The following is a 27,533-nucleotide window of genomic DNA, read 5'->3' on the forward strand; positions in this document are numbered from 1 at the left end:
TAAGTGTCACCCTCACTAACAGGAACCAGGGCTCTTTGGAGGAATGGCTGGGACATGGAAAGTATAAGATGAGCCTGGAACATCTTGTTGGGTAAAGAAAGAGGTGCTCCAAAAATGATGCTCATCTACCATAAAGACACAGGAGCTACACTGAAGGGTGTACCTCTAGCCAAATCTGAGACAAGTCGAGTATCACTATAAATAACGACAGTAAGAGATGGAAATTTATTGAATAAAATAGCAATCCATGAGTCTATACATACATATATATATATGTACATATGTGTGTGTATGTGTATATAAATATATATATGAATAAAAAATGAGGGGTAAAGGAAAGCTCATTGTTACAGTAAAATACCGACTAATGTAGAAAGAATGATGGAACTAGAAGATCACCATTGGTAGCCATCACAGTGGTAGTTGGTTCCAGTGGGAGTTACGAATGGTGGATTGGGTTCGATGAGTAGCAGGACATTGGTGTAATCTCAGAAAATATTTCCAAAAAGGCTAATCACTTACCAAAGGGAAAATGGTGACGTTATAATGGAGAAAACTGGAAGATGCCAACAAGACCAGAATATTTAGGTTAACATTACCTAAAGTCGTGGGAAAGTTGACTTTTTGTGCCCTTGCTATAATGAACTATGAAAATCAAACGTCACACTGGGGTATTACTGCCCCCAAAAGCATGACCTGAGTCAGATCATGCGGCATCATCAGGGATACTGACATTGCAGATATTTCTGAGAGAGCAAAGGAAATAACTGGAAGGTTTTGTAAGGTTGAATCATACATGTATTACAACGTATGAAAAAGAATATTTGGCAGGAAAAGTAGAATGAAGAAACCAACGAAATACAGTTCTGGGATCTGAGGGACCTGAGAGTGGAAGGGATTCTGGGAACTTGCCTACAAATATTGTATTTTATATGTTATATATAAAATCTACAATACATGCAATATAATATATAGTATTATATCTATTACATATAACATATTATATATAGAAATATTGTACTATATATAAGTAGTAGTATTTTATCTACTGCCTTATTAAATAATGTACTTAAGGAGGCTATCCCCTGTGTGATGATTTTATGTCAAAACCATCAATTCTTTCTTTTTCTCCAAAGATTGAGCCTTTTTTTGTGAGTGTGGCACTTTATGACCTCAGAAACAGCAGGAAGATTTCTGCTGATTTCCACGTGGATCTAAACCACACTGCTGTCAGGCAGATGCTCTCAGGGGCTTCCGTGGCTTTGGAAAATGGAAACATAGACACTGTCACTCCAAGACAATCAGAAGAACCTCATGTCAAGGGATTTCCAGAGGAATGGCTAAAATTTCCAAAGCAGGTTGCACTTTTGTTTATCTGTCATGGGAGGGAAAATGCTTGTTCCATTTTTCTTACCAATAGATTACATAAGATGAGCAGTTTTCCAAATAAAAATCCCCCTTAAAGCTGTACTCTAAAAAAGTAGAATTTTGGGGGCTTCCTCGGTGGCGCAGTGGTTGAGCGTCCGCCTGCCGATGCAGGGGACACGGGTTCGTGACCCGGTCCGGGAAGATCCCACATGCCGCGGAGCGGCTGGACCCGTGAGCCATGGCCGCTGAGCCTGCGCGTCCGGAGCCTGTGCTCCGCAAAGGGGAGAGCCAAAAAAAGGGAGGGGCCCCCGACCCCAAAAAAAAAAAAAAAAAAAAAAAAAAAAAAAGTAGAATTTTGTAAATGTCTTCAGTGTGGTTTCCTAGATGCTTATTAGGTGTTTTCTTTGTACATAGGCTATATTTTCTGTAAGCAATCCACATTCTGAAATTGTTTTGGTGGCCAAAATCGAAAAAGTACTGATGGGAAACATTGCAAGTGGTGCTGAACCTTATATTAAAAATCCAGACTCCAACAAGGTAATGCATGATCTTTGTATAAATAATTGCAATTACTTTCAAGAAATAAAATCACACTGCCTTGATGAATTATCAAGTTTGATAAATGTAAGTCTTGAAGTATTCCCTTGTTAGTGAAATGAGTATCAAACAGGAAATTTTTAAAGTATATATTCTCGGCTTATGTTTTTTGATCCTGCAATTTCTGCTGAGACTCTATTGGTAGAAATAAATTTAAATGTGGATAAAACTTTAACCCCCAAAGACTAAAGTGTTAACAATAATGAAAAGTTAGGATTAATCTGACTGAAAACAAGGGAATACAGTTTACTAAGACATCAGCAATGCTTATGCTGAACTAAGTGAAAAAGTAAAATAGTTGTTTACCAAATTTTAATAACACCTAAATGAAGAAAGAAAGAGGAAAGAAAATACCATAAGTTCTTTAAATGGTGGGACTGCAGGACATTTTTTCTGCTTTCTTTTTTCAATTACCATATTTTCTATAATAATTGAATGTTATTTTTTAATAGAAAATAAATACAAAAAGTTTATATTATCCACACAAAGAAGTATATTGGGAAAATAATGCATAATAATTGAATTTGAGGGCGTGTGACAGTTTAGGGCAGTGTTTAACATATTTATGAGAATCCTTTAATTCAGGGTTTAGCAAACTATGGAGTGCAGGCCAAGTCCAGCCTGTCACCTATTTTTGTAAATAAAGTTTTATTGAAACGCGTTACACTCATTCATTTAAGATTGTCTTTCCTGCTATAGCAACAGAGTTGAGAGGCTGAGACAGAGACCACATGGCCCACAAAGCCCTATATATTGGATTGGCCAAAAAGTTTGTTCGAAAGAACTTTTAGGCCAATCCAATATTTACCGTGTGACTCTTTACAGAACAAGTTTGCTGACCTCTATCATAACAAATAAAAATAAATACAGGACAGCCTGTGACTGTAAATTTCATAACTCTTTCCATTCAATATTTTAAGGTCTTTTAAGTCAGAAAAAAAGTTGGTATTCCAAGATAAGGGTGTTTTCTACATTTGAAATTTCTAAACTAAAAAGAAAGAAAGCGTTATACACCAGTTTGAACACAGAGGATATCATTTGTCTCTTTACAAGGTAGAATCTGTGAGCCAGTAAAGCAGAATTTTACTGAGTTTCAATATAACACGGAAAAGTATTTATTAATATTTTACATGGACTGTTTGTACAGTGATGTTCTAAACAACATTTAATATTTATTTTTTTCCTTAGTATGCACAAAAGATACTAAAATCCAACAGGCAGTTCTGCAGCAAGTTGGGGAAATACCGCATGCCATTTGCTTGGGCGATGAGGTAGGTTGACAATTGCAACCAACAGAATAGAAGTGCATTTATTGTCTGCGTTGAAAGCTTCATTTTTGAACGCATCTGTGTTACCCGTTATTTTTAACATACCAACACCTAGAAGAATGCTAGTGTGTTCATCTTCAAAAATACCTTAAGCTCCCCAGAAACGTGTGTTTTACAAGATAATTTAGCAAGCCAGCTCATAGTAGACTGGGACCATGACATGTGTACAGTGTACGCATGACCAGGTATGCAGCGGGTTCTTGGTAGGATCAAAGCCAAGTCATAACTTCTTTATTATGTATATTTGGTCTAACAAACTCTTGATGTTTTATCAGTCCCAAGGGTTTGGTGCGCATAAAATTCAGATGGAAGCACTGTGATTTCTTATGCAGCTGCATGTTTTCATCCGTGCAGAAAACACGGGTCTATATATGGATGTTCAAATGAAACCATCAAATTGATCACTTGAACTCTCTTTGATTTTGGTACTGATTAGCATAGCCGCATTTCTCAGTACCGGTTGACTCTCTGATAGAAATGCTGAGTTAATGTGGACACTGATGGTGGAACCATCCACCTGGACATATAACCTCTGCATAAAGGACAAAAAATGCCTTTCAGATCTGTTTAAACATCAATTACTACTGTCCTTGTCAGTCTCTTTGTGTCTTTATCAGTACATGAATTTCTTAAAGGAGGAAGTGCCTGCCATAGATATATGGGAAAAGGTCAGCAATGGACAACCTGAATGAACTAAAAAAGATAAATTAGTGCTACAAAACAAGCAGCCTATTAGGTATCCATTTGAATGTTGATTATACCCCAATGCAAATAACTTTAAAATCCAGAAGGACGGGAGAACTAGTTAGTTATGTCATTTTCAGGTCTCACAGTATCCAGTTATGGTGCATAACCAGAGTAAACTCACCACTATTTTTCATAATGTTGATGTAGTTATTGAAAGTTGGAGACAGGTACAGGGAGGAGGAATGTGGAATTAGGGGCAGTGGTAAACCAAGGTAGACTCATGCCGTCTCTAGGGATTAATTTGCCCCAAGGCAGCCCTCTCAGTTGAGGAGGAAGAGACCAGGCCCAGGAATCTGAAAACGTGGTCCAGATCAGATACCACTTATAGATTGTAGCTTTGGTCAAGTTTCCTTTCAGAGTCTCAGGGTCTCCATTTGCAGAATGAAACTAACAAGACCGCCTTGTGAACAGTAGTGCAATCACGAGTGCAAAGGCATCTGTCATAAAGTAGATCATAAATATCATTTTATCCCCCTTTAGTATCTCTCCCTACAGGGACAGCTAATGCTAGGATATTCTTCATGAATAAAAGATATTATTTAGAAATACTGAACCCTTACGATGAACTTAATTCATTTTATTCCTTGTAAGCTTCAAGAAAAAAGGATAACATTGTAATTCGCAGGTCAAACTTTTCATGTTGATAAGTATTCTCAGTTCCCACAAGATAATCAGTTGGGGCAAGTAGAGGGTAGAGGCAGGATGTCCTTTGGCAAAGTGAAATATTCCAATATATCAAAATTATAATAGTGAACACATTTTCTCTTTAAGGTTTGAGGATTATTCTGAGTATTGTTATAAGCAGACGTTTTAGAGCCAGAGCTGGGTTCCCTATCTCAACTCTATTTACCAGTGAATTTAGCAAGAACTTAGAGTCTCAATTTTTTTTCAATGTATGAAGAGGAATTCGAATACCTAATTTACTATTTCAGGGATTAACAAGTACATATATTTATTCAATAAAAGATAGCCATTATTAGAAGCCATTAGTCTAATATGATTATTAAAAGTCCCTGCGGAGATCATATCCACCCAAACAAGCCTCCTTTTCAGGTAAATTTGGGACAATGAAGAATAATGTGGGAGAAAGAAGTAAAAGAATTACCCATTATTGAAAGAACCTGAGCAGTTAGGAAAAGCAGTAACAACCCTACTTTGAAGTTGTCTTGGTCAAATGTGCTAGAGGAAAGATAGATGAAGTTTCTAGGGAGGCTGATAATATTACTAGCTATTGAAGTAATTATGTCTAGGGCAGGAAAGCCAGCAAAACCACAGGCTCACGCTACATGAATGCCTGGTCACTGGTTTGGTTGTAGACCAGGGAACAGTGTACACCGCCAATTTGTGCCCATAAATGTATGATTTACATTTACATAAACATCTCTAGTGATTGAGAAAAATGATCAGCAGCACAGTTCTCAAGATTTCATGTTAGACCCCTTGGAATATCTAACCACAAAAACAAGTACAAGATCCAACCAAAGAAGATTTTAATTTTCCCTCCACAGTGTGGAAACTGCTTCAAGTAAATGTTGACCAAATTAGAGAAGGGCTCTTGCTACTCATGTCGTTTTGACATAAGCCAGCCTGCTGACATATTCCACTACCCTACTGACACCGCTGGTTCTCTGGCTCCTTTTCCTTTCTATTATATTTTCTCGATTGACATAGCTTTGAGTGGACTCTAAAACCCTTTGGCCCTTAAAATCAACTGCCACTAAAAAGCATAGAATTGACAATTAGCTTCCAATCATATTTTTACCCGATCCAGTCATCCCACCAGCTGCAAAACACACAGATACTCATCACTGTGAACATTTTATCTAGAACATGCACTAATTTGGTACATGTTCTTATTTTGGGCACCAGCTGTAGCACCATTTTATAGCAAAAAAGCTTATATTTGGGGTAGGTAAACAGAATGCACTCAGATGGCTACAGAGGGCATTGTACACTCATTGATTCAGGAGAAAGTCAACCTTTACAAATGTGCCACGTTGTTAAATCAAACTCTTTCCTCGTGTATCACCCCCAGGATTATGTGTGCCTAAATCCAGGACAGGACGCTTTTTGATTCCTTTTTCTCTGTCCCATGCAACATTCCAAATGGAACCGAGTAACAAACTGGATTTTCTTTAAAATTAAACAACACTAAAATAAAAATTTCATTCTTATATCTATACATTTATAGAAGGCACACAGCACAACACCACCACCCAACAAATGGTTGTCCAACCTCTGTTCAAATCCTTCCAGTGACAAAAACTCAAGTGCGTCCCACAGTGGTTCTTTCTTCTTTTATAGCTCCAATGATTAGATAATTCTTCATATATATATATATACACACACACACACACACACACACACAGTTTTTTAAACTGCTTGACACCTTTATGTTTTGTCTTCCAAAGCCACAAAAAATGGGCCCAGTTCTTTCTATATATCACAGCTATTCATGTTGCTTATTTTTGTTAATATTTTTTTAAAGTCTTTATTGAATTTGTTACAATATTGCTTCTGTTTTATGTTTTGTTATTTTGGCTGTGAGGCATGTGGGATCTTAGCTCCCCAACCAGGGATCAAACCCGCACCCCCTGCATCGGAAGGCAAAGTCTTAACCACTGGACCGCCAAGGAAGTCCCTCATGCTGCTTATGAATGAAGCTCTCAGGCATACCTAAGCTTCTTTTCCTTTAGGCTAAACACCACATTTTTTTTTTTTTCAATCACACTCTAAACGTCATGGCTCTGAGACCTTCATTGCACATGGATCATTGCTCAACTCTGCAGTTGGAACAGGGCATGGTGTCCCAGCCATCCTGAAACCATCTGCGTAAATGAATCAGTTCTCTGCTCTCCTGCCAGTTACCGTATTTATGGAGTGGGGACAGAGTGTGAGTGCCATGACCAGCGCCTCTCTGTGCTGCTGTGTTCTTCACAGCGTGTCCAATGTAAGTGAGCTGTTTCCAGGACAGAGCTGCTGCAGATAAGAGCAAAAGCCAGTGATACAGCTCAAGTCTACTGATGTATTTGAAGTGACTGGTTAAATTTTTTTTAAAATACTATTCAATTTAACTTTCTCCCATGTTGGGAAAAATGTCACACACTCAAACACAATCCCTGAATAATATTTAAATAAAAATAATCTTCAAGTTAAATATTTTCATTCTTCCTCCCTCAGTGTTATTTGATAGGGGACCTTTTTTCCCTCAGTTACTACTTCACAGAAAAAAAACTGAGGAGAAAGGTTGAAGGAGTCTAAAAATATCATTCTGATAAATTCCTGGCCCATTTTCTAAATTATTTAACACTAAAGCTCTATGATCAGGTAGCCATTTAAATGGCCTTTCCAGCCTGTGTATTGAAATCTTTGGCTAATGTGAAGAGTAGTAAAAGAGTCTCGTTAAGGTCCTTAAGTTAGAAGAAATAAAGATTCAGCATTTCTCTAACATTGAAGAAAAATCAGTTACACATAGGTCTAATTTTCCTTTGATAGACACAGAGTATGAAGAATTATGGGGAAGAAAAACGACATTAAGCATGCTAGGTATACTTGCTTTTCAGGAAGTGTGTTGCCCGGCATTACTATATTATTTGGATGAAAACAATTTATGCATTTTAACTAAATCTATATAGTCCCATTGAAATGGATCAAGGAAGGAAATAAATGGTTCAGGTTCACAGTGTTCTCTTTATTTAATACAAAATGCTCATTCAAGTGTTCTCCATTTTATCTTTGTCTCTGCCCTAAAATTTAGGGCATGGGCACATTTATCTCCATGAAAATGTTTCAAGAGTCTGGCTCTCTACACCCACATACACAACCTCATACCCTTTCCATTATTCATAAATTCTAACGGCACCACCCAAAATGACATGACCCAGGCTTGCCCAGTAGATAATGAAAAAGTGGTAACATGTGTTCCCATTCCTCTCCAGCCCCCCAATACTCTGTGGCTTTGACATGTTACCAAATCATAAATAAATGTAGTTGTAATATGGGCTGCTGTCACTTTAGATACCAGGTTGAAAATAAGAAATTGAAGATAATAAATGCAGTGTATAAATGAAATTTTTTTCTAAGAAGTTTTCATGTCTTTTTATTTTATAAATTCCTGGACTTTCTTCCATTATAAATGGGAAATTGAATCATTTTAGTCAACTTAAAAATACATCCTCGTAAGTAATACCCAAGTACCAAGAGGGGAGCATTGGTGGTTCAGTGGTAGAATTCTCCCCTCCCTCCCATGCCAAATACCAAACTGAATAAATATTGTTTTCTTTCAGATCAGTATTTAAGGACAACCAGGGAAATGTGGACAGAGACTCAAGATTTTCACCATTGTATAGACAAGAAAGCAACAAGATTTCAACTGAGGACCTACTTAAACTAGTGTCAGATTATAGAAGGTAAGATGTTTTGGATACTCTTGAAATTAGCATGAATCAGCTACCTTGCTGCTGTTGATTTGTTATCTCTGCATAAACAATACTCCATAACCAGATTCCCAAATATCCATACTCCCCCAGAAAGCAGATGCTTTGCAGATGACCTCTCATATGCCCAAATGACACCTTAAGAGTAAATTTGCCAGAATGATGTGGAAGGAGTGTGAGATGTTAAACTATGTCAGTTACCTATGGCTGTGTAACAAATCACCCCAAAAATTAGTGGCTTAAAACAACAACATCACTTATTTTTCTCTTGAGTCCATAATTTGAGCATGGCTAAGTGAAGACAGTTTGTCTCTTCTATATATGGCATCGGCTGGAAGAGGTCCAATGGAGCCAGAGGATCCATTTTTGAGATAGCGCATTTGATGACTGGCAAGTTGGTGCTGGCTGTTGGCTGGAAGCTCAACTGGAGCTGTGGGTTGGAGACCTTGGCTCTTCTCTCCATGAGATGCTATGGCTTGGGTTCTAAGAGTAAGTGTCCCAAGGGACAGACAGAAAATGTTCACTGCCAGTTTCTTAAGATGGGAAACTGTCACAGTGCCATTTCTGCCATAACATACTGTCAAACTGTCACAGATCCTAGATTCAAATGAAGGGTATATAGACACCTCTAAATAGGAGGAGTGTTAGGGGATTTTAGAATATGTATGAAACACCACAGAGCAATTAATTGCTGTGAATACAATAATTTATAATAGTTCTGTCATTCAAATGCTTTTGGAAAAGACAATGGAAGTTAGAGCCAAAAGAAGAAAAACATAAAAGTCACAACACTTTTAAAATGAATCACCATATATTCAGCATCCGATGATGGTAAGATCTTTCATGACAAGTGGCTTATCTTAAACTGTTGGTCCCCTGACACAGTCAGGATTCTTGTTCCCTTTGCCCCTTTCCCAAATATTAACTCTCTGCCTCTCCCATCTAAGAATCAACAATTCCTTATCAATTAAGTTTGCTTATCCAAAACAAAAATTATTTATTACTATGAAACAAGCATGATTAATATTTTCTGTATCTTCAATAGAGGATACATTTCTATTTAACTAGAAGGGAAGTTTGCCCAATGTTCTTTGTTGTTCTGGAAAAAAATAAAGCTTAGGAAACAAAATAAAAGTGGAATTGAACGAATATTATTTTTTTGTGATTCTACAGGACCACTCCTTACATGGGGAGACCTTCCTTCCCCTTATCAAACGTCATGGTCAAAACCCCTATATCCACTAAGTGGAAATTAAGAATGCTTTTCCTCTTTACTTTTTCCCAAGTTTACTAAAGCCTGAAAAGTTGTAACACTGAGCAGAAGGGAATGGGCAAAACAGGAGAAGACCATACTGTCACAAAACCCATGTTATTGGTGTTTAGCAAAGATAGTTATCACTATGGCATTTAGAGGGCGTCTAGAATACCCAACGCCGTACTGGTGAGACATTAAATTATTTCATGGATGCCTCACACGTAATGACATTTATTCTCAGCAGTGTGCTGATAAATGTCTACCACTGACCCTCTAGGAGGAAAAAAACTGATTTGTATTGATGGCAAATTTCTATGGTGTAAATTCTCCTACCATTGCTGATTTCAAGCTACCAGTGGGGTTTTGCCAAACATGGAGCTGGAAAGAAAGCTGATTTCAAGCTACCAGTGGGGTTTTGCCAAACATGGCGCTGCACACCATCATATAACTTTTCCACCACACAGATAGATGTAAATAACCTCAAGAGCATGGATCCTCTCACCATGTAGTAAAACAATTACTAAGTGATGAATTTTCAGTACTTTTTACCTTGGTATTAATGTAACTTGTTTAATATAATTTCATTTTTAATAATGACTGTGTTTTACGGATGGCAGGCAAAATAACTGAAAATATAACAATTAGCTCTCACAGGCTGGGAAGAGCTGCCTCTCGAAGTAGATTTCCTGAGAGGGGTGACACTTGAAACTGTTCTTAGCAACTTTCACCTTACTATAAAATAAGATAGGGGAGAAGGTTTTAGTAAAGAGGGAGGAAAAGAAAGTCAAGGACTCATGAATTAGAGTGACTGTGGGCACAGGGATAGGTGGTGAAGAAGGGTCTACATACACTTACTAGGGATCAGGGAAAGGGCCCTTGTCCTCCTGGATTGTTGGTGAAGAGGGAAAAAGCAAACTGTCCACTTACCAGTTGTGGCAAAGACCATCCTTGCTCTCAAAACTTCTTAAAATTCCTCGCGAAAGTGAATTATTTAAATCGGTTCAAATACTAGTACTTTCTGTTAACAAAAACTAAATATTTACCATTTACCAAAACTAACGATTTACATTGCACTCGTTTGGCCATATAAATGTTATCTGAAGTGGTGCAACTAAATTTAAAACATTCTTCAGAATATCTGTAACTTGACCCCTCCCTGATTTTTAATTTTTATTTGCAAAATCACATAAATTTTAGTTTTCAAAATAGAACTAGCTAAATGAAATTATTCACAAGATTGTTTAGGGTCCCACTGTTTATCTTTATCAAAGCTCAGAATTACCATTGTCTGTTTTTTTTCCTTGACAACTAGAATAATTCACTGTGTGTGTGTGTGTGTGTGTGTGTGTGTGTGTGTGTTTCTATGCTGGTATACTTTCACAGAGCTGACAGAATAAGCAAAACGCAGACCATTCCTGGAAGCCTGGATATCGCTGTTGACAACATTCCTTTGGAGCATCCAAGTATGATGATGACGTCATGGCTTGCTTGTAGAGTTTTGAATGTTTAGTGGCTTTTTGGTTAGTTGGTTGGTTGGTTGGATAGTTGGTTCGTTACAAAGGTTTGTTTGGGGATTTTTTTCTCAAGGTTTAGGATAACTGTAATTCATTATCCTATAGAAATTTGGGATGTCTTATTTCTCCATTAAGACAGACTGTAAGTATTGTAGGACAGGAACTATATTCAGGGTGACCTAATATTCAGCTGGTATACACCATGCACCGAGCAGGGTGTTAAATTGTATCATTTAATCCTCAAAACCCTGAAGGGTTGCAAATGAGGAAGTCCGGTTCAGATAGATTGATAAACCAATAACCCATAATGAACAATGCCACACTGAGCTGTCAAAGGGCTACTCTGAACACGGTACGTTGCCACCCAAGTGGCCATGCAGTAATTATAGCTGGAAAGTTTTTAGACTCTGTTATTACACAGAGAGCATATATCTTTTCCAGAATATGGTCAAAAGTTCTATTTATGTTAGTGAAAATTTAAATTTCAGAAGCAGTTTTATTAACTTATAAATAAGATTTTTCAGAATTTATTTATTAAGTGGTGAGATTAGTTTATTTGGTTTTATTTTCCTTCTAATTACACCTTTTAGTGACTTTCTCAGTGATGGAAAGAATGAATAAAGGCATTCTAAAAAGACCTACAAACAGGGAGAGGATTATTACCACAGGATATTTGAATTACCATTAGCACTATTAAGTTTTCCATTCTTATGACTTTTCCACAAATCCCTTTAGTATGAAATAAAATGAGCATTCTCACTTAAATCATGGCTCCAAATCACTTTTGTATTGATTGGTGTGAAAAAACAGATGACAAAGTAAGCCATTTCCTCTACCTGATTTGTGGGAGGTTGCTTTTATTACCTAGGGAAAAGAAAAATAACAAAAGAGAAAGCTAAAATATTCTCTTTGAATATCCTATGATATTCTCTGATATCATGAGATATCAGAGAAATTTGAACATATAATAAAAATATTCTAATTGATTTCTGAAGAAAAATAAAAAAGCCTGTAATCTGATTCCCAAGCATATAGCTAACGATATAGCTAAGCATGTAGCTAACCATGTTGCTTGTTTGAACACAGGAAGATTCCAGATGGGGTAAAGGAAGGTACAAGGCCTTGCTGTCTTTCAGGGCCACAACTTCAGCCTCCAAACTGCTTAGTGACAAGTTTTGATTTATAAATTCCTAATGGTCTTTTCCCCCCTTAGGCTGTTTTTACAAGGTTAGATTTTAAAAGATTGTGAAAACTGAAGAGAAAAATAAAATTGTAACTATTAATGCAGAGGGGGATTAGGGCCTATGTTGTAAAATCATTCCATAGGGAAAATTACTATTAAGCCAAGTGGTACTATCAGTAATAAACCCACTGGACAGAGTTTTGTTCCATCATAGAGCAATATTTATAGTATGATGGCTAAAGTCAGTGGGCTAGTCTTTATCTTAGAATATCTGGTTAGTATGCTCAGAGGATCTCTAGCTAAAATTTACTTTCTATACGAAGCTGAATACAAAAAGAAAATAGTTATAAATCCAAAAGATTTACCAGTTTTTTGAGATATCAGTTTTGATGTTAAATATATCACTGAGTATCTATCATGCTTACCTCCTACAAAGTTTTCAGGCCAGCATAATTTAACATAAATTAGTATACAAGCATGGAGTTTCTATTTTGAGTAGATTCATCTTAAAATAGGTTAAGTACTGTTCACTTACAATCATATCAAATGACAAACTTTTCTTTTCTGATTTTTAAAGACTGTGTAACATCGTCCTTTATCCCTGTCAAGCCTTTCAATGTGACGGCTCAACCAGAACCCACAGTGGAAGTGGAAGAATTTGTTTACGACTCAGCAAAGTATTGCCGTCCTTACAGAGTATACAAAAATCAAATTTACATTTACCCCAAGCACCTCAAGTATGATAGCCAGAAATGTTTCAACAAGGTATGATATGTTTCTGAGATATCATCCTCTCTCTCCACCCTATTTAGACCATATTAAGATGGTTTCTTGAAAGTTCAAATACAAATTACTACAGACTAACACTTTAGAATAGAAAACCATTTGAAGAAAATGTTTAATGAGAGACAATGATGAGTTTCACCTTAAAAGTGTTTGAGGATGCACATTTTATAACATATGAGTAAAACTTTCTGAAATCAGCCCTAAATAATTTTGTTCCAAACTTTATTTTTAGTTTATTAAGAGACTCTGAAAATAGCCTACCTGCACCCTTTCAATATGAGTCTTTTCTTCCCTTTTAAATAATCTCTCCAAATCTTTCTGCTATTTCAGAGTGCTATGAGTAATGCCACAAGAGAATTTTGGCTATTCTGCATTTTTCAGATTTAATTAGAAGCTACTTATTTTAGGCACTTGGATTGTTTTTTGATGTTATTATCTAACAGGAAATTACAATGTCCATTTTCCCTCTCTGTAATTTCAGGCACGAAATATAACCGTGTGCATTGAATTCAAAAATTCCGATGAAGAAGATGCCAAGCCCGTGAAGGTGAGCCCAGCCCATGAGGGAATACAGCACATAGGGGCAGGCAGGTGCCCTGGTTCTCCCCACCACCAAGGGGCTTTTTAGTTTAGTGTGCTGGAAAGAGGAGCAATTCAGTCCATTTGATTTAGATTTCCTAACATGTACCTGATTGAACAGCTACCATTAACTAGATCTATTAGAAATGCCAGTCTCATGGCTCTGCTTAGCTTTTCATGATTTGGAAAAAAGGAAGCCGTTCTAGTGTGAAATCAAGGCAACGATGCCCCTCTGGAAGACTTTGCCGTTTTCAAAGATTAGCCCGCATCTCATGAATTCAGCATGCTTGATTTCAAATGCAACATCCCAGCTGGGCTTCATGTGGCCTCTGCAGAAGGGCTGCTGCCTACTGGCCTGATGGCTAATGCAGGGGGCCCATGGGGCGCTCACATTTTTGGAAGGTGCGTGTGGCCACCTGCCCGAGGACCTCGGAAATGGCTCTGGGAAGCTGGTCCCTGCTGTTGATCACGCGACTTAATAAGATCAATAAGACTATGAGTTTTGTAGGAACTGGGCTGTTTGATCCTATAAAACTACAACTGGATGGCATTTTTCAGAGTTTGTATTTGATATATACTGTTTTTATTTTAGGGACTTCAAACAGCATAAAGAAACTTATAAAAATAGAGAGGAAAATTATTTTCAGTGGGCCTGTGGCCAGATCTTCCCAGTTTTGGTGAATCAGAGGAAGGAGATATAGTAAAGGACAAAACTAATTTCTAACTAATCCCCACAATTATCTGAGGTCACCTCTTAAAGCACTCTGTCAGGTACCAATTGTGTTCTCTGTGCTCAGAAGGGTTGTAGCATTATTCAGAAGAACAGTAATCAATTTGAGTGATTGAATGAATCATACACAATAGAGAGAAAGAGTTCTTTAAAACTGTCCTGAGGCGCTCTCAGCATCCCCAGGTTCCAAGTTCCACAATAGCATTAGCAGCAGGAGAGAAAAAATAAAATGAAATGGAATTGTCAAGCAAACAAAGGCAATGACCAGACGGCGAACACACCAGGCCTGCTAGAGAATCGCTTATGGGGAAAAATCTAAAACAGAGGAGTACTCGCAGGTACATGTGACCTCTGTTTCACTGCATTCTAAAGCATTACTCAAGAGATACAGCTGACTTCAGTAGAGGGACTCTGAGCCTTGGGCTAAAGGGGCTTTTATGACAAGGAAGTGCCATATCCCATCCCCTGGCCTGATTAGGGGCTGGGACAGAAGAATAACACAATACAGTGGAGCCTGGGACCAGCCCTAACCTTCCAGCTCTCATTCTTGGTTGGGGACTGGCATGTCAGGAGCTGGGGTCAAACCAAGCCTTGTATCACTAAGGACTGATCGCCTTAAACTCTAGACCAGAGCTGGGTACCGTGGGCCGCAGGAATCAGAATTGAACGAAGTATCTCTTATTTTCTAGTAATCAAAAGTTAGGTAGTAGTTAATTGATTCAGGTATTCAGTATTGGTATAATATCTACATAGTGAATTAAAGCCTTCATATTTTCTTCAACAGTGCCCTGTTTTATAATAAATACAGGACAGCAGATCAAAGAAGTTCAAGGTTAATTAGATGTCAGCTCAGCCTGGCAAGTTACCACAAAATGCACCTTTGTCCCAGAATGGGTAACTGAAGAATTGTGGCCTTTTTGTGCTCAGGGTTAATTTCAGACACTCATAATTATTCAACTCATAACTTTTTAAACAGTGTATTTACGGAAAACCTGGAGGGCCCCTCTTCACCTCAGCCACCTACACTGCAGTTCTGCACCATTCCCAGAGCCCAGATTTCTCAGACGAGGTAAGCCAAGCCTCCACTGCCCCCAGCAGCTCCTTAAAAGATGGGTGAGTGGGTAAGATAATACATGATGACAAACACTCTCTCTAGACTACTCCTCAGACTAAGGACATACCTTAGCAGGTGTTTACATAACCCAGTTTTAAAAACCACGTTAATTGACAGTTGCTCCAGGACTATGCTGCAAACTCATGTATTTCAGCACAAGATTTTAAAAATGTGATGTTTTTATTATATCATTTCTTTCAAATGAGACTAATTTTTTTCTTTTCTTTTTCATTGGTTAGGGCAACAAACATCGTGTTAGGTAGTTTTTACCAATCAACAGCGGCATTTCATATCCTAAGGGAAACAACAAAAAGGGCTAGAGTATGAGCCAACTATTGTTTATAACCCTCATGAACTTGAAGGAGCTTGGACTGCCTCACCTCAAGACCTGCCCTGCCAACCCTCAAGACTCTCTTCTTATGTGCCAGGAACCACGCTATACTCTAAATAGACACTATCTCACTTGATCCACATGGCTTTCTCCAGAGAAACAGAGCCAATAGGAAGATGACAGATAGAGAGATACACAGGTAGATAGATAGATAGACAGATAGATAGGTACAATTTAATATAAGGTATCAGATCACATCATTATGGAGGCTGAAAAGTGTCACAATCTACCATCTGCACCCAGGAAAGCCATTGGTGTAGTTCAAAGGCCTGGGAACCAGCGTGTCTATTGTAGAGTCCAGTCGAGGTCTGAAGGCCTGAGAACCAATAGTGCCAAGAACTGGAGAAGGTCAGTGTTCCAGGTCGAGCAGTCAGGCAGAGAGGAAATTCAACCTTACTCTGCCTTCTTGTTCTGTTCTGGACCTCAGTGGACGAGATGTGCCCACCCACATGGGGAGGGCCATCTGCTTTGCTCAGTCTACCAATTCAAATGCTGGTCTCTTCCAGAAATGCCCTCACAGACACGGAGAAATCATGTTTAGCCAGCTCTCTGGGCATCCCGTGGCCCAGTCAAGTTGACACATAAAATTAACCTTCACACCTTCCTAATTTATGGATAAGGAAGCCAGCGATCAGAGAAGCAACTTTGACAAGGGCACATAACTATGAAGTGACAGTCAGAATTTAAGCCAGCCCATGTGACTCCAGAGCCTGAAGCTTCACTGCTCTGCTATAACCCATATAAAAAAAAAAAAAAACTTATTGGATTAGTAGTAAATGACTATACATATGTCAGCTTGTATTACAAACAAGTTTCAGTGATTAAATTTAATTTCTAACCGTGAAGCTAAGGTCTGAACTAATGCAACCTGCCAATGTGATTTCTGGGATTTAAAATACCACATCTTTTGTATTAGTTTCCTATTGCTACTTTAACAAATTATCACAGTTTCGTGGCTTAAATAACACACATTGATTACCTTACGGTTCGGTGGGTCAGAACTCTGAAATGGGTCCCACAGGGCTGAAATCAGGTGTCAGCAGGCCTCCATTCCTTCTGGAGGTTCTGGGACGAATCCTTACCTTGCCTTTTCCAGTTTCTGGAGACTGCCCTTACTCCTTGGCTTGTGACCCCTTCCAGCAATGTCATCACTCTGACCTCTGTTTCTCTCCTCACATTTCTTACGACCCTGACTCTCCTGCCTTCCTCTGATAAGGACCTTTGCGATTACATTGGGCCCACTGGGCTAATCCAATTTAATCTCCCCATCTCAAGACCCTTAATTTAATCACAGCTGCAAAGTCCCTTTTACTGTGTAAGGAGACATATTCATATATTCTGAGGATTAGGACTTGGGGGGCATCCTGGGGGGCCATTATTCTGCCTGTCACACCTTGTTACACGTCAACCATTTATAAACTTCTTAAAAGAACACCAGTGAAACCACAGACCTGACTAACCTTATCTCCTTCCTCCACATCCATTTAATGCTCTTAAATTTTTTCCCTATAAATTCAGGACAGAGCTAAAAAAAATAAATAAGGGAAAGGGCCATTACTACATTACAGAATATTTACTACATTGGTTGACCTCTTGACAAAGCCCATCTGAAAGGTGCATCCTCTGTCGACATATAAGATTTAACGAAGAAAAAGAAAATGTTCTTACGGTTAAGTCTGGCTTTTAATCTCTCTCACGCTCATGTGCTTCCCGGAATCCTTGTAAAAGCCATGAGCTTTTCCACAAGAGAACATGTATATAATGAACTGCCTGGTGAACTCTGCAGTGCAGATTCAAAACCATTTTCTTCTTTTTTATTGCAAAAGATGATTGCATTAATTATAAAGATGAATATAAATTCTTCTAAGGCACTGCTAAAATATAATGTATTTGCAGTATTTGTTACCAAGGAGTGTTAGCATTAATATGTAGTTTACTGGAATTCTTGAACACTTGTTTCAGTCCCATGTATTCCAACTAAAAAAAGAAAATCTCATTCTACTGCATTGTTAGTTATTGTATGTTTGGAACTGTATATTGGCTTTTGTTACCAGGTTAGCATGCTGGTATGTAATGAATATATGTAAGCTGTAAACCATTCTAATTCAGGAGTTCTCAAACCTTACCAGGCACAGAATCACCTGGAAGGCTTGTTAAAACACAGATTACTGGAACCCACCCCAGATTTTTGGATTCCATATGTCTGGGATGGGACCTGAGAAATTGCATTTCTAAACAACTTTCTCAGAGATGCTGATACTGCTGTTCCAGGGATGACACTGAAAATCTGTGTAATAAATTCTCTCCTGAGCAATGTGACAATAAAGTAACTATATATGTAGATGCACAGAGAGTCTAATAAAAACTAGTAGATAATTTGCTTGGCTGTTTATCACCTTATTGCTTGATTTGACTGTTCAAGAAATTACCTAGTTGCTAATATTGAACTGAATGTCACTTACCTGCATGGGATCCTGGGATTCCAGTGTGACATGTGTTCTTGTCCTGGAAGATCCTATTAATTACTGACTAGTCCATCCTCCCAGTGACTCAAAGCCCCCTAACATCTTTCGCCTTGGTTGCTACCTCTGTATCATCGTACTTTGCAAGGCCGTGGAGGGAATTAAATGACAACCTATGTGACAGAGGTTTGGAAACTGCAAAGCACTATCACATGTAGAAGGTTCCAAAACCTTTCTTTCCAGGAACATGGAGGACGCTCCTCATTAAGTATATTCTTCACCTATATCAATTTTATGTTTTATGTTTTTTTCGCAAGTGTCATTTACAGAGGAGAACGTGACCTCTTTTCAAAATGGCTCATTACTAAGTTACCACAGTGTAATTTTTTACACAATACATACCACATATCTTTTTGTGGTTTTTATAACAGATAGATTCCATGCTCCAGTTACATCATTTGCCACTACCATGTTCCTCAACAATGTGCCTGTGGATCATCTGGGGATCTTGCTAAATGCAGATTCTGATTCTGTATGTCTGGGGTAGTGTCTGAGAGTCTGCATCTCTAATCAGCTCCCAAGTGATGCTTATGCAACTGGTCCATGCACACACTCTGGGAGGCAAGGACCTACTCTTCACTCAACTCATGTCCCTTGATGATAGGTCCTTAATCTGTGCCTTATTTACATGCTACTGTCATGTCTGTGTGTGTGTGTCTGTGTGTGTGTGTGTGTGTAATTCATGGTGGTATAAATTATCTAATGAGAAACACTAGGTATTCTAAGTTATCACCACAATAAAGAAGTAAAAATAACAACACATTACTGCTAGTGGGATGGATATTTATTGAGAGGTAAATCGTACTTCTAGTGCTGACTATTAAATTGTGGACCTAGATTTCAGTGAAAGACTTTTAAAAAGGCTAACATGCCTATGCTTTGTCTTGTCCTGACACTGGGAAAATGATTTCAATCTTCGCCCAGCTGTTATCTCTTTCATTGCAGGTGAAAATTGAGCTACCAACACAACTTCATGAGAAACACCATATTTTTTTTTCTTTTTATCATGTCACTTGTGACATAAATGCAAAAGCTAACGCCAAAAAGAAGGAGGCTCTGGAAACACCAGGTATTGACAGAAAGCAATCTGAGATAGCTGTGCATGTTATCTCTGGAACTTAAATTGGAGAGTATTTGAAAAGCTCTGATTTATTGAGTTTTTTAAAGTGACGTTTTATATTCATAAATGATAAATAGCTTTATTTTTACTCCTCGCCATGAAGATTTGTACTGAAAAGTTTTCCCTTTGTTGTTCCTTTGCACAGTTGGATATGCTTGGCTTCCTCTCATGAGAGATGATCAGATAGCTTCTCAAGAGTACAATATCCCAGTAGCAACAAGCCTGCCTCCGAATTATTTAAGCTTTCAAGATTCTGCAAGTGGAAAGGTATTGAATGATGTATAGCTTAAGAGAAAAAATACATGGGCTAAATGGCATGAGGCTATCTTCTTTCTGCTGTTTGAATTAACCCAACCTTGGTGTATGCATCCATTGTAATAAGGAATCAGGTGTACCTATGATATGTCAAATATCTTGTTTAGTTTGTGGCCAGTAGAAATGATCTGTTCAAAATGATCCCCTGGTATCACATTGGTTTCATTGACCAATATTACCAAATGTATTCGCATCTCTTATTTTCCATCTCTATAGGACGGCGAGGTTAATGGGTCAGGATGACAAATTAACGTAAACTAAATAACCTGTTTATTTCCTCTCTCTCAAATTGCCACAGTGACAGTGACAAACTCTTTTTTGCAGCATGGTGGGAGTGACATTAAATGGGTCGATGGTGGCAAACCACTTTTCAAAGTATCGACATTTGTTGTATCAACAGTGAATACTCAGGTGAGCGTGTTGTCCTGAAATATCAAAATCTTCTCTAACACATAAAATCATAAAGTGTCTCCTAGATTTACAAGAGGAGACTCACCATTCCACAAGGTGTCAGAGAGCAGGTGATCAAAAAGGAAGAATGTTTGTGGCAAAACTGTATCCCTCTTCCAGAAGAGATCGAACGCCCTAACCCATAAAAGCTCAGGCACTACCAAACTGCAAGCCAAAATTCCAGTAGTGTATTTATCAAGAGGGCACTTTCCTTGGAAGATGGTTTGCTTCCCATGACAACCCCCAAGTGTTAAAAATATGAAACGTTTAAAATAAAGGCTTTGGACCTTTACCTTAAAACTCAGTCTAATTCCCAATCCCTACCCAAGGCTCCTCTCATGGAAAGGCCACGAGGTTGGCAGAACTGTATTTGAGAGTCACCTCGGCCTATTTCTGGCCCAGTGACCCTGGACAAGTCACCTCACTCCTGCAGTCCTGTGTCCTCAGCAGGAAAATGATAACAATAGAAAATCTCAACCTAAGGTGGTTGTGAGGATCAAAATGAGAAACTGCACGTGAAAATATCTCATGAACTGCAAAACGCTGTACAAATGTAGTTATTATCACTGTCAAATTACCACAAACTCACCCCTTCCATTGCAAGGCAGCTAACTTTACCACACTGTGAGGACTTTTGTGGTACTAATTATAAACAAACTATTACAAGTACATAGACTATGTATTGCTTCTTTCTTAAATTCAATGTGTACCTGCGGTTTTTGTGTGTGTGTGGTTTTTTGTTTGTTTTTTTGCTTCATGCTGCTTTAACCCTAGCACATACTTGGCTACTAAGAAAAATGAAATAATCCGGGTACCACCATATATTGGATCAAAATGTCTTTCCGTAACCACTGGTGCCTCAAGCCAAATTTAGTCCTCTTCCCAAGTCCTATGCCCATGACTCCTTAAACCCATCTTTTCTCTGACGCCATCAGCCCCGGTCAGGTCCCACAAAATGGTCATTTTCCACCAAATCCTGCTTTTATATCTCTCAGAATGCCCCGAGTTTCTCTTTCCCACACCTCCAGCTGCTTTTCTCCAAACTACCCAGGTCTCTCTGTGACTCACCACTACTATCCTTTCTGCACATCAGCTTCCACCGCCCACGCACTCGTCACCCTGGGGGACACCTTCGTCCTTCCTCCATAGCGGTATTTACCTCAATTTTCAAACACACCAGGCCCTATCCTGCACTGTGCCCTCTGTCTGCTTCATGCCTCCAAGATCCAGGGATTTTGTGACACTCAGCCTTTCGTCAGCCAGGAGGGCGATCTCTCCCTCTCTGCCTACCCTCCCGATTGGTCTGGGCAGCTCCTATCCAACCTTCAGAGCTTGGTTCAAATGTTGTGTCCTCAAAGAAGCCTTCCCTGTCCCCTAACCCCTCAGATATGCCGTGTCATCTTGTCATACACCCATACAGCACCCTGCTTTCCTTTGAAGCACTTGTCTAATTATGAGCAAATAGGTATGTGTGAAAATCATGGCATGGTACCTGATTCCCGGGCATAATGGAAGGACCACAGAGTGGCTTTTCCTTGCCCCTGACTCTGTCCTCCGTGCCTGACAAGAACCTGACACATAGACAGCTTTCAATAAATAACTGTCGAATAAATGAAGTGAAACTGAAAATATACACACACGCACGTGCGCGCGCACACACGCACACACACACACGCACACAAATACCCCGACTTGAGGGGAACCCCAACCACAGATGCCCTCTAGAACTGACAAAGGCCAGAGAAACCCCCAGAGAGTGCACCTACACTAAAAGTCTCTATTCCACTTCCTGACTTCATAACTTTGACCCTCAACACAGAACTTAGGCATTTCCAAGGTGACACCCTTTTCAGGAAAGAGCATTAAAGGGCTGATTAGTTTGCTTAAGCTGCCATAACAAAATACCAGACTGGGTGACTTAAACAACAGAAATGTATTTTCTCACAGGTCTAGAGGCTGGAAGTCTGAGATCAAGGTGTCAGCAGAGTTGGCTTCTTCCAAGGCCTCTCTCCTTGGCTTTCCTCTGTGTGTGCACATCCAGGTTTACTCTTTCATGAGGACATCAGTCATATTGGACTAGGGCCACCCTAACTAATTACCTCTTTAAAGACCTTATCTTCAAATATCATTACATGTGGAGGTACTGGGAATTAGGACTTCAACATATGGGTCTGGGGAGTCAAGTTTTATCTCATGATGTCAGGTGGACTTCATAATTTTTTTATTAACTTTGACATTTTAAGTACGAAAATATCCGTATGCATTTTAAACTGTACCCATTCTCGTGTGTGTTAAAGAATATGTAAGAAAAACTGGTAGAAGTCTGTGGAAGGAAGATGACAGAAGACAATTTAAAAAGAAAGAAAGGAAAGAACAGAGACAAGGGAAGTAATTCTCTAGCCATTATCATGTGGTCCGGAAAGAAAACAAATCTCTGAGAGTGAAATAGGAGAGAGGGGACTTTGTAGTTCAGGTCAAGCCCTCTGTGTGCTGGAATGCCTGTGAAAATGAGAGGTCTGTCACTATGCCTCCTGGACAAAGCACCTCACATCAAGGCATCTTGTCCTACAGAAGGGCTCACCTCCCATCACCATGATTGTTCCACAGCTTACAGGTCATCAAAAATCAAGACTTTCTTTTGCTGTTTCAGGATCCACATGTGAACGCGTTTTTCCGACAGTGCCAAAAAAGGGAGAAAGATATGTCTCAGTCACCTACCTCGAGTTTTGTCCGTTCTTGTAAGGTAACATGACATGCAAATAGCTGCAGTGGTCTCCAGGGTAGAAATGGGCAAAACAGACCTTTACATTTTGCATTGAGCAGCAAACTAAGGGGTAATTATTATCGAAGATTTTTAAACACCTTATCAATTCAGAGACTAAATGATTTTATTTCACAATTCCTAAAAGATGTCTGTGTGTTCATTAAAAAATAAGCAAAGATCAGTTTCTCCAAAATAAAAATGATTGAAAATCAGAATCAATTGATTCTAAATTAGTTAATTAGATGTAGAGTCCTTGCAACATTACCCCCATGCCTGTATGTCATGCTAAATGCCATGAAAAATAAAGTCAAACAAAAGTGAGCTACAGTAGTCATATTCAAGTTCTGAAGAACATCAGTAAAAGAATGTGCTTTAAATTTAATCAATGGCCTTTTTTTTTTTGTCCTGCCAATTTAACAGAATTTATTGAATGTGGAAAAGATTCATGCAATCATGAGTTTTCTGCCGGTAATCTTGAATCAGCTCTTCAGAGTTCTGGTGCAGAATGAAGAAGATGAAATAAGCACAACTGTGACCAGGTATCCATAGCACAGCCTTAGGGGAAGAGATTTTATAAGCTGTGGTTACACACAACTTTGATTATAACCGAATGGCCACCTGATTGTGTATGCTTGCATTTCGTTCGAATACGTATCTCAAAGTTAAATATGTCTCACTCTTGAGTTCTTACCTTCTAATCATCTATTACTATCATTCAAGTAAAGTTTTAGACCTCTTTTTTAACTTTGTGTTTTTAATTAAACTTTTTATTTTGAGATAGAGGCACATGCAGTTGTAAGAAATAATGCAGAGAGAGTCCATGTTCTCTTTAGATGTTCCCAGTGGTGGCATTGTGCAAAACTATAGGACAATATCACTCCAAGAATATTAACATTGATAGATTCAGGAGACAGAATATTCCCGTCCCCACAAGGATCCCTCATGTTGCCCTTTTATTGACACACTTACTTCTTTGTCATCTCAAACCCCACTCCTTGCCCCAGGCAACTACTAATCTGTTCTCCATCTCTAAAATGTTGTTACTTTAAGAATTTTATATATATTATATTGAAATTTTATATACAATATAAATATATAAAATTTTATAATATGTTAAAATATACTCTATGCTCCATATATTCATATAATAAATTGATGAGTTTATTATATATTCTATTTTCAATTCATATATAAATTATATATTTTATATATATATATATGGATATGGAATTATATAGTATCACAGTATATAACCTTTGGGGATTGGCTTTTTTCACTCAGCATAATTCTCTGGAGATTCATCCAGGTTGTTGCATCAATCAATCAATAGTTCTCTCCTTTTCATTTCTGACTAGTATTCCACATCAAAAAATGTTTAAAAATTCACCTGTTGAAGGCTATCTGGGTTGTCTCCAGTTTTGGGTACATTTGGGGTGAACATGTTTTCATTTCTTTGAAATGAGCGATTGTTGGGTCATATGGTCATTGTATGTGTTGGTTTTAAGAACATGCCAAATCACTTGCATTCCTATACACTGATGATGAAAAATCTGAAAGAGAAATGAAGGAAACACTCCCATTTACTGTTGCAACAAAAAGAATAAAATACCTAGGAATAAACCTACCTAAGGAGACAAAAGACCTGTATCCAGAAAACTATAAGACACTGATGAAAGAAATTAAAGAGGATACAAACAGATGGAGAGATATACCATGTTCTTGGATTGGAAGAATCAACATTTTGAAAATGACTATATTACCCAAAGCAATCTACAGACTCAATGCAATCCCTATCAAACTACCACTGGAATTTTTCACAGAACTAGAACAAAAATTTTCACCATTTGTATGGAAACACAAAAGGCCCCGAATAGCCAAAGCAATCTTGAGAAAGAAAAACGGAGCTGGAGGAATCAGGCTCCCGGACTTCAGACTGTACTACAAAGCTACAGTAATCAAGACAGTATGGTACTGGCACAAAAACAGAAATATAGATGAATGGAACAGGATAGAAAGCCCAGAGACAAATGCATGCACATAAGGTCACCTTATCTTTGATAAAGGAGGCAAGAATATACACTGGAGAAAAGACATCCTCTTCAATAAGTGGTGCTGGGAAAACTGGACAGCTACGTGTAAATGAATGAAATTAGAACACTCCCTAACAGCACACACAAAAATAAACTCAAAATGGATTAAAGACCTAAATATAAGGCCAGAAACTATCAAACTCTTAGAGGAAAACATAGGCAGAACACTCTATGACATACATCACAGCAAGATCCTTTTTGACCCACCTCTTAGAGAAATGGAAATTAAAAGAAAAATAAACAAATGAGACCTAATGAAACTTCAAAGCTTTTGCACAGCAAAGGAAACCATAAACAAGACGAGAAGACAACCCTCAGAATGAGAGAAAATATTTGCAAATGAAGCAACTGACAAAGGATTAACCTCCAAAATTTATAAGCAGCTCATGCAACTCAGTATCAAAAAAACAAACAAACCAATCCAAAAATGAGCAGAAGACCTAAATAGATTGCCAACAAACACATGAAAGAATGCTCAACATCACTAATTATTAGAGAAATGCAAGTCAAAACTACAATGAGGTATTACCTCACACCAGTCAGAATGGCCATCATCAAAAAATCTACAAACAATAAATGCTGCAGAGGGTATGGGGAAAAGGGAACCCTCTTGCACTGTTGGTGGGAATGTAAATTGATACAGCCACTATGGAGAACAGTATGGAGGTTCCTTAAAAAACTAAAAATAGAACTACCATATGACCCAGCAATCCCACTACTGGGCATATACCCTGAGAAAACCATAATTCAAAAAGAGTCATGTACCACAATGTTCATTGCAGCTCTATTTACAATCGCCAGGACATGGAAGCAACCTAAGTGTCCATCGACAGATGAATGGATAAAGAAGATGTGGCACATATATTCAATGGAATATTACTCATCCATTAAAAGAAACGAAATTGATTTATTTGTAGTGAGGTGGATGGACCTAGAGTCTGTCATACAGAGTGAAGTAAGTCAGAAAGAGAAAAACAAATACCGTATGCTAACACATATATATGGAGTCTAAAAAAAGAAAAATGGTTATGAAGAACCTAAGGGCAGGACAGGAATAATGATGCAGATGTAGAGAATGGACTTGAGGACACGGGGCAGGGAAGGGTAAGCTAGGATGAAGTGAGAGAGTGGCATGGACATATATACACTACCAAATGTAAAATAGGTAGCTAGTGGGAATCAGCTGCATAGCACAGGGAGATCAGCTCAGTGCTTTATGACCACCTAGAGGGGTGGGATAGGGAGGGTGGGAGGGAGATGCAAGAGGGAGGAGATATGGGGATATATGTGTATGTATAGCTGATTCACTTTGTTATAAAGCAGAAACTAACACACCATTGTAAAGCAATTATACTCCAATAAAGATGTTAAATTTTTTTTTAATTTTAATTAAAAATAACATGCTGAATTGCTTTCCAGAATAGCTGTACCATTTCTCTCCCACTGGATCTTATTTTTTTATGCTCAATTTTTCTTCAGCTGCTCTCACTTTAAATTTGCCTGTACTATATTCTTTCAACATTACCAATCTGTCTTGTGACTTTGGCAGTTACAATTTCCTCTTTCTAGAGATAGAATTCTTGATTAATTATTGAATCAAATATTTCTAAAGTTCACTTTTTTTTAAATATTAGTTACAGCATTCTGGAAAAAAACTACTCTTCACATTGAAATGTTTCCAGTACCTTCATAACTCACAGACATATTATTAGCCTGTTTCAGAATGAGAGTCTTTAGCGTCAGTTTTTTGTTTGTTTGTTTGGCTGCGTTGGGTCTTCATTGCTGCACGCAGACTTTCTCTAGTTGCAACGAGTGGGGTCTACTCTTCATGGCAGTGCACAGGCTTCTCATTGCGGTGGCTTCTCTTTTTGTGGAGCATGGGCTCTAGGTGCACCGGCTTCAGTAGTTGTGGCACGTGGGCTCAGTAGTTGTGGCTCACGGGCTCTAGAATGCAGGCTCAGTAGTCGTACTGCACAGGCTTAGCTGCTCAATGGCATGCAGGATCTTCCCGGACCAGGGCTCAAACCCGTGTCCCCTGCACTGGCAGGCAGATTCTTAACCACTGCGCCACCAGGGAAGTCCCCTTTAGCGTCATTTTTAAAGTAAAGCTCTGAAGCTCTAGAAAATTAAAGTATCTCTAACAGTTCTACAACCAGGCAGTTCTGGAGCCAGATTAGAAGGTCCCAACTATGCCTTCAAGTTATGCCTTTTTCAACATGAGTATATACATCTGTGTTGGCAAAA

The 27,533-nt window shown here is 38.4% G+C and overlaps 1 protein-coding gene across 7 annotated transcripts in view; it reads left to right on the forward strand.

Annotated features, from left to right (window-relative positions):
• Positions 1-27,533, forward strand: part of DOCK10 (dedicator of cytokinesis 10) — a 280,897-nt gene that overhangs the window by 187,441 nt on the left and 65,923 nt on the right. For all 7 annotated transcript variants that reach the window (XM_029224638.1, XM_029224643.1, XM_029224644.1 and 4 more), the window contains 13 exons: positions 1,137-1,358; positions 1,783-1,905; positions 3,154-3,236; positions 8,327-8,449; positions 11,115-11,194; positions 13,006-13,193; positions 13,696-13,761; positions 15,500-15,592; positions 19,496-19,619; positions 19,816-19,937; positions 20,310-20,396; positions 23,086-23,178; positions 23,620-23,738. In XM_029224638.1, the coding sequence (XP_029080471.1) occupies positions 1,137-1,358; positions 1,783-1,905; positions 3,154-3,236; positions 8,327-8,449; positions 11,115-11,194; positions 13,006-13,193; positions 13,696-13,761; positions 15,500-15,592; positions 19,496-19,619; positions 19,816-19,937; positions 20,310-20,396; positions 23,086-23,178; positions 23,620-23,738 (1,523 nt within the window). The remainder of the gene's footprint in view (positions 1-1,136; positions 1,359-1,782; positions 1,906-3,153; positions 3,237-8,326; positions 8,450-11,114; positions 11,195-13,005; positions 13,194-13,695; positions 13,762-15,499; positions 15,593-19,495; positions 19,620-19,815; positions 19,938-20,309; positions 20,397-23,085; positions 23,179-23,619; positions 23,739-27,533) is intronic.

Source organism: Monodon monoceros, unplaced genomic scaffold (assembly GCF_005190385.1).
Source record: "Monodon monoceros isolate NGI ecotype Baffin Bay Population unplaced genomic scaffold, NGI_Narwhal_1 Super_Scaffold_16, whole genome shotgun sequence".
Lineage (NCBI taxonomy): Eukaryota > Metazoa > Chordata > Mammalia > Artiodactyla > Monodontidae > Monodon > Monodon monoceros.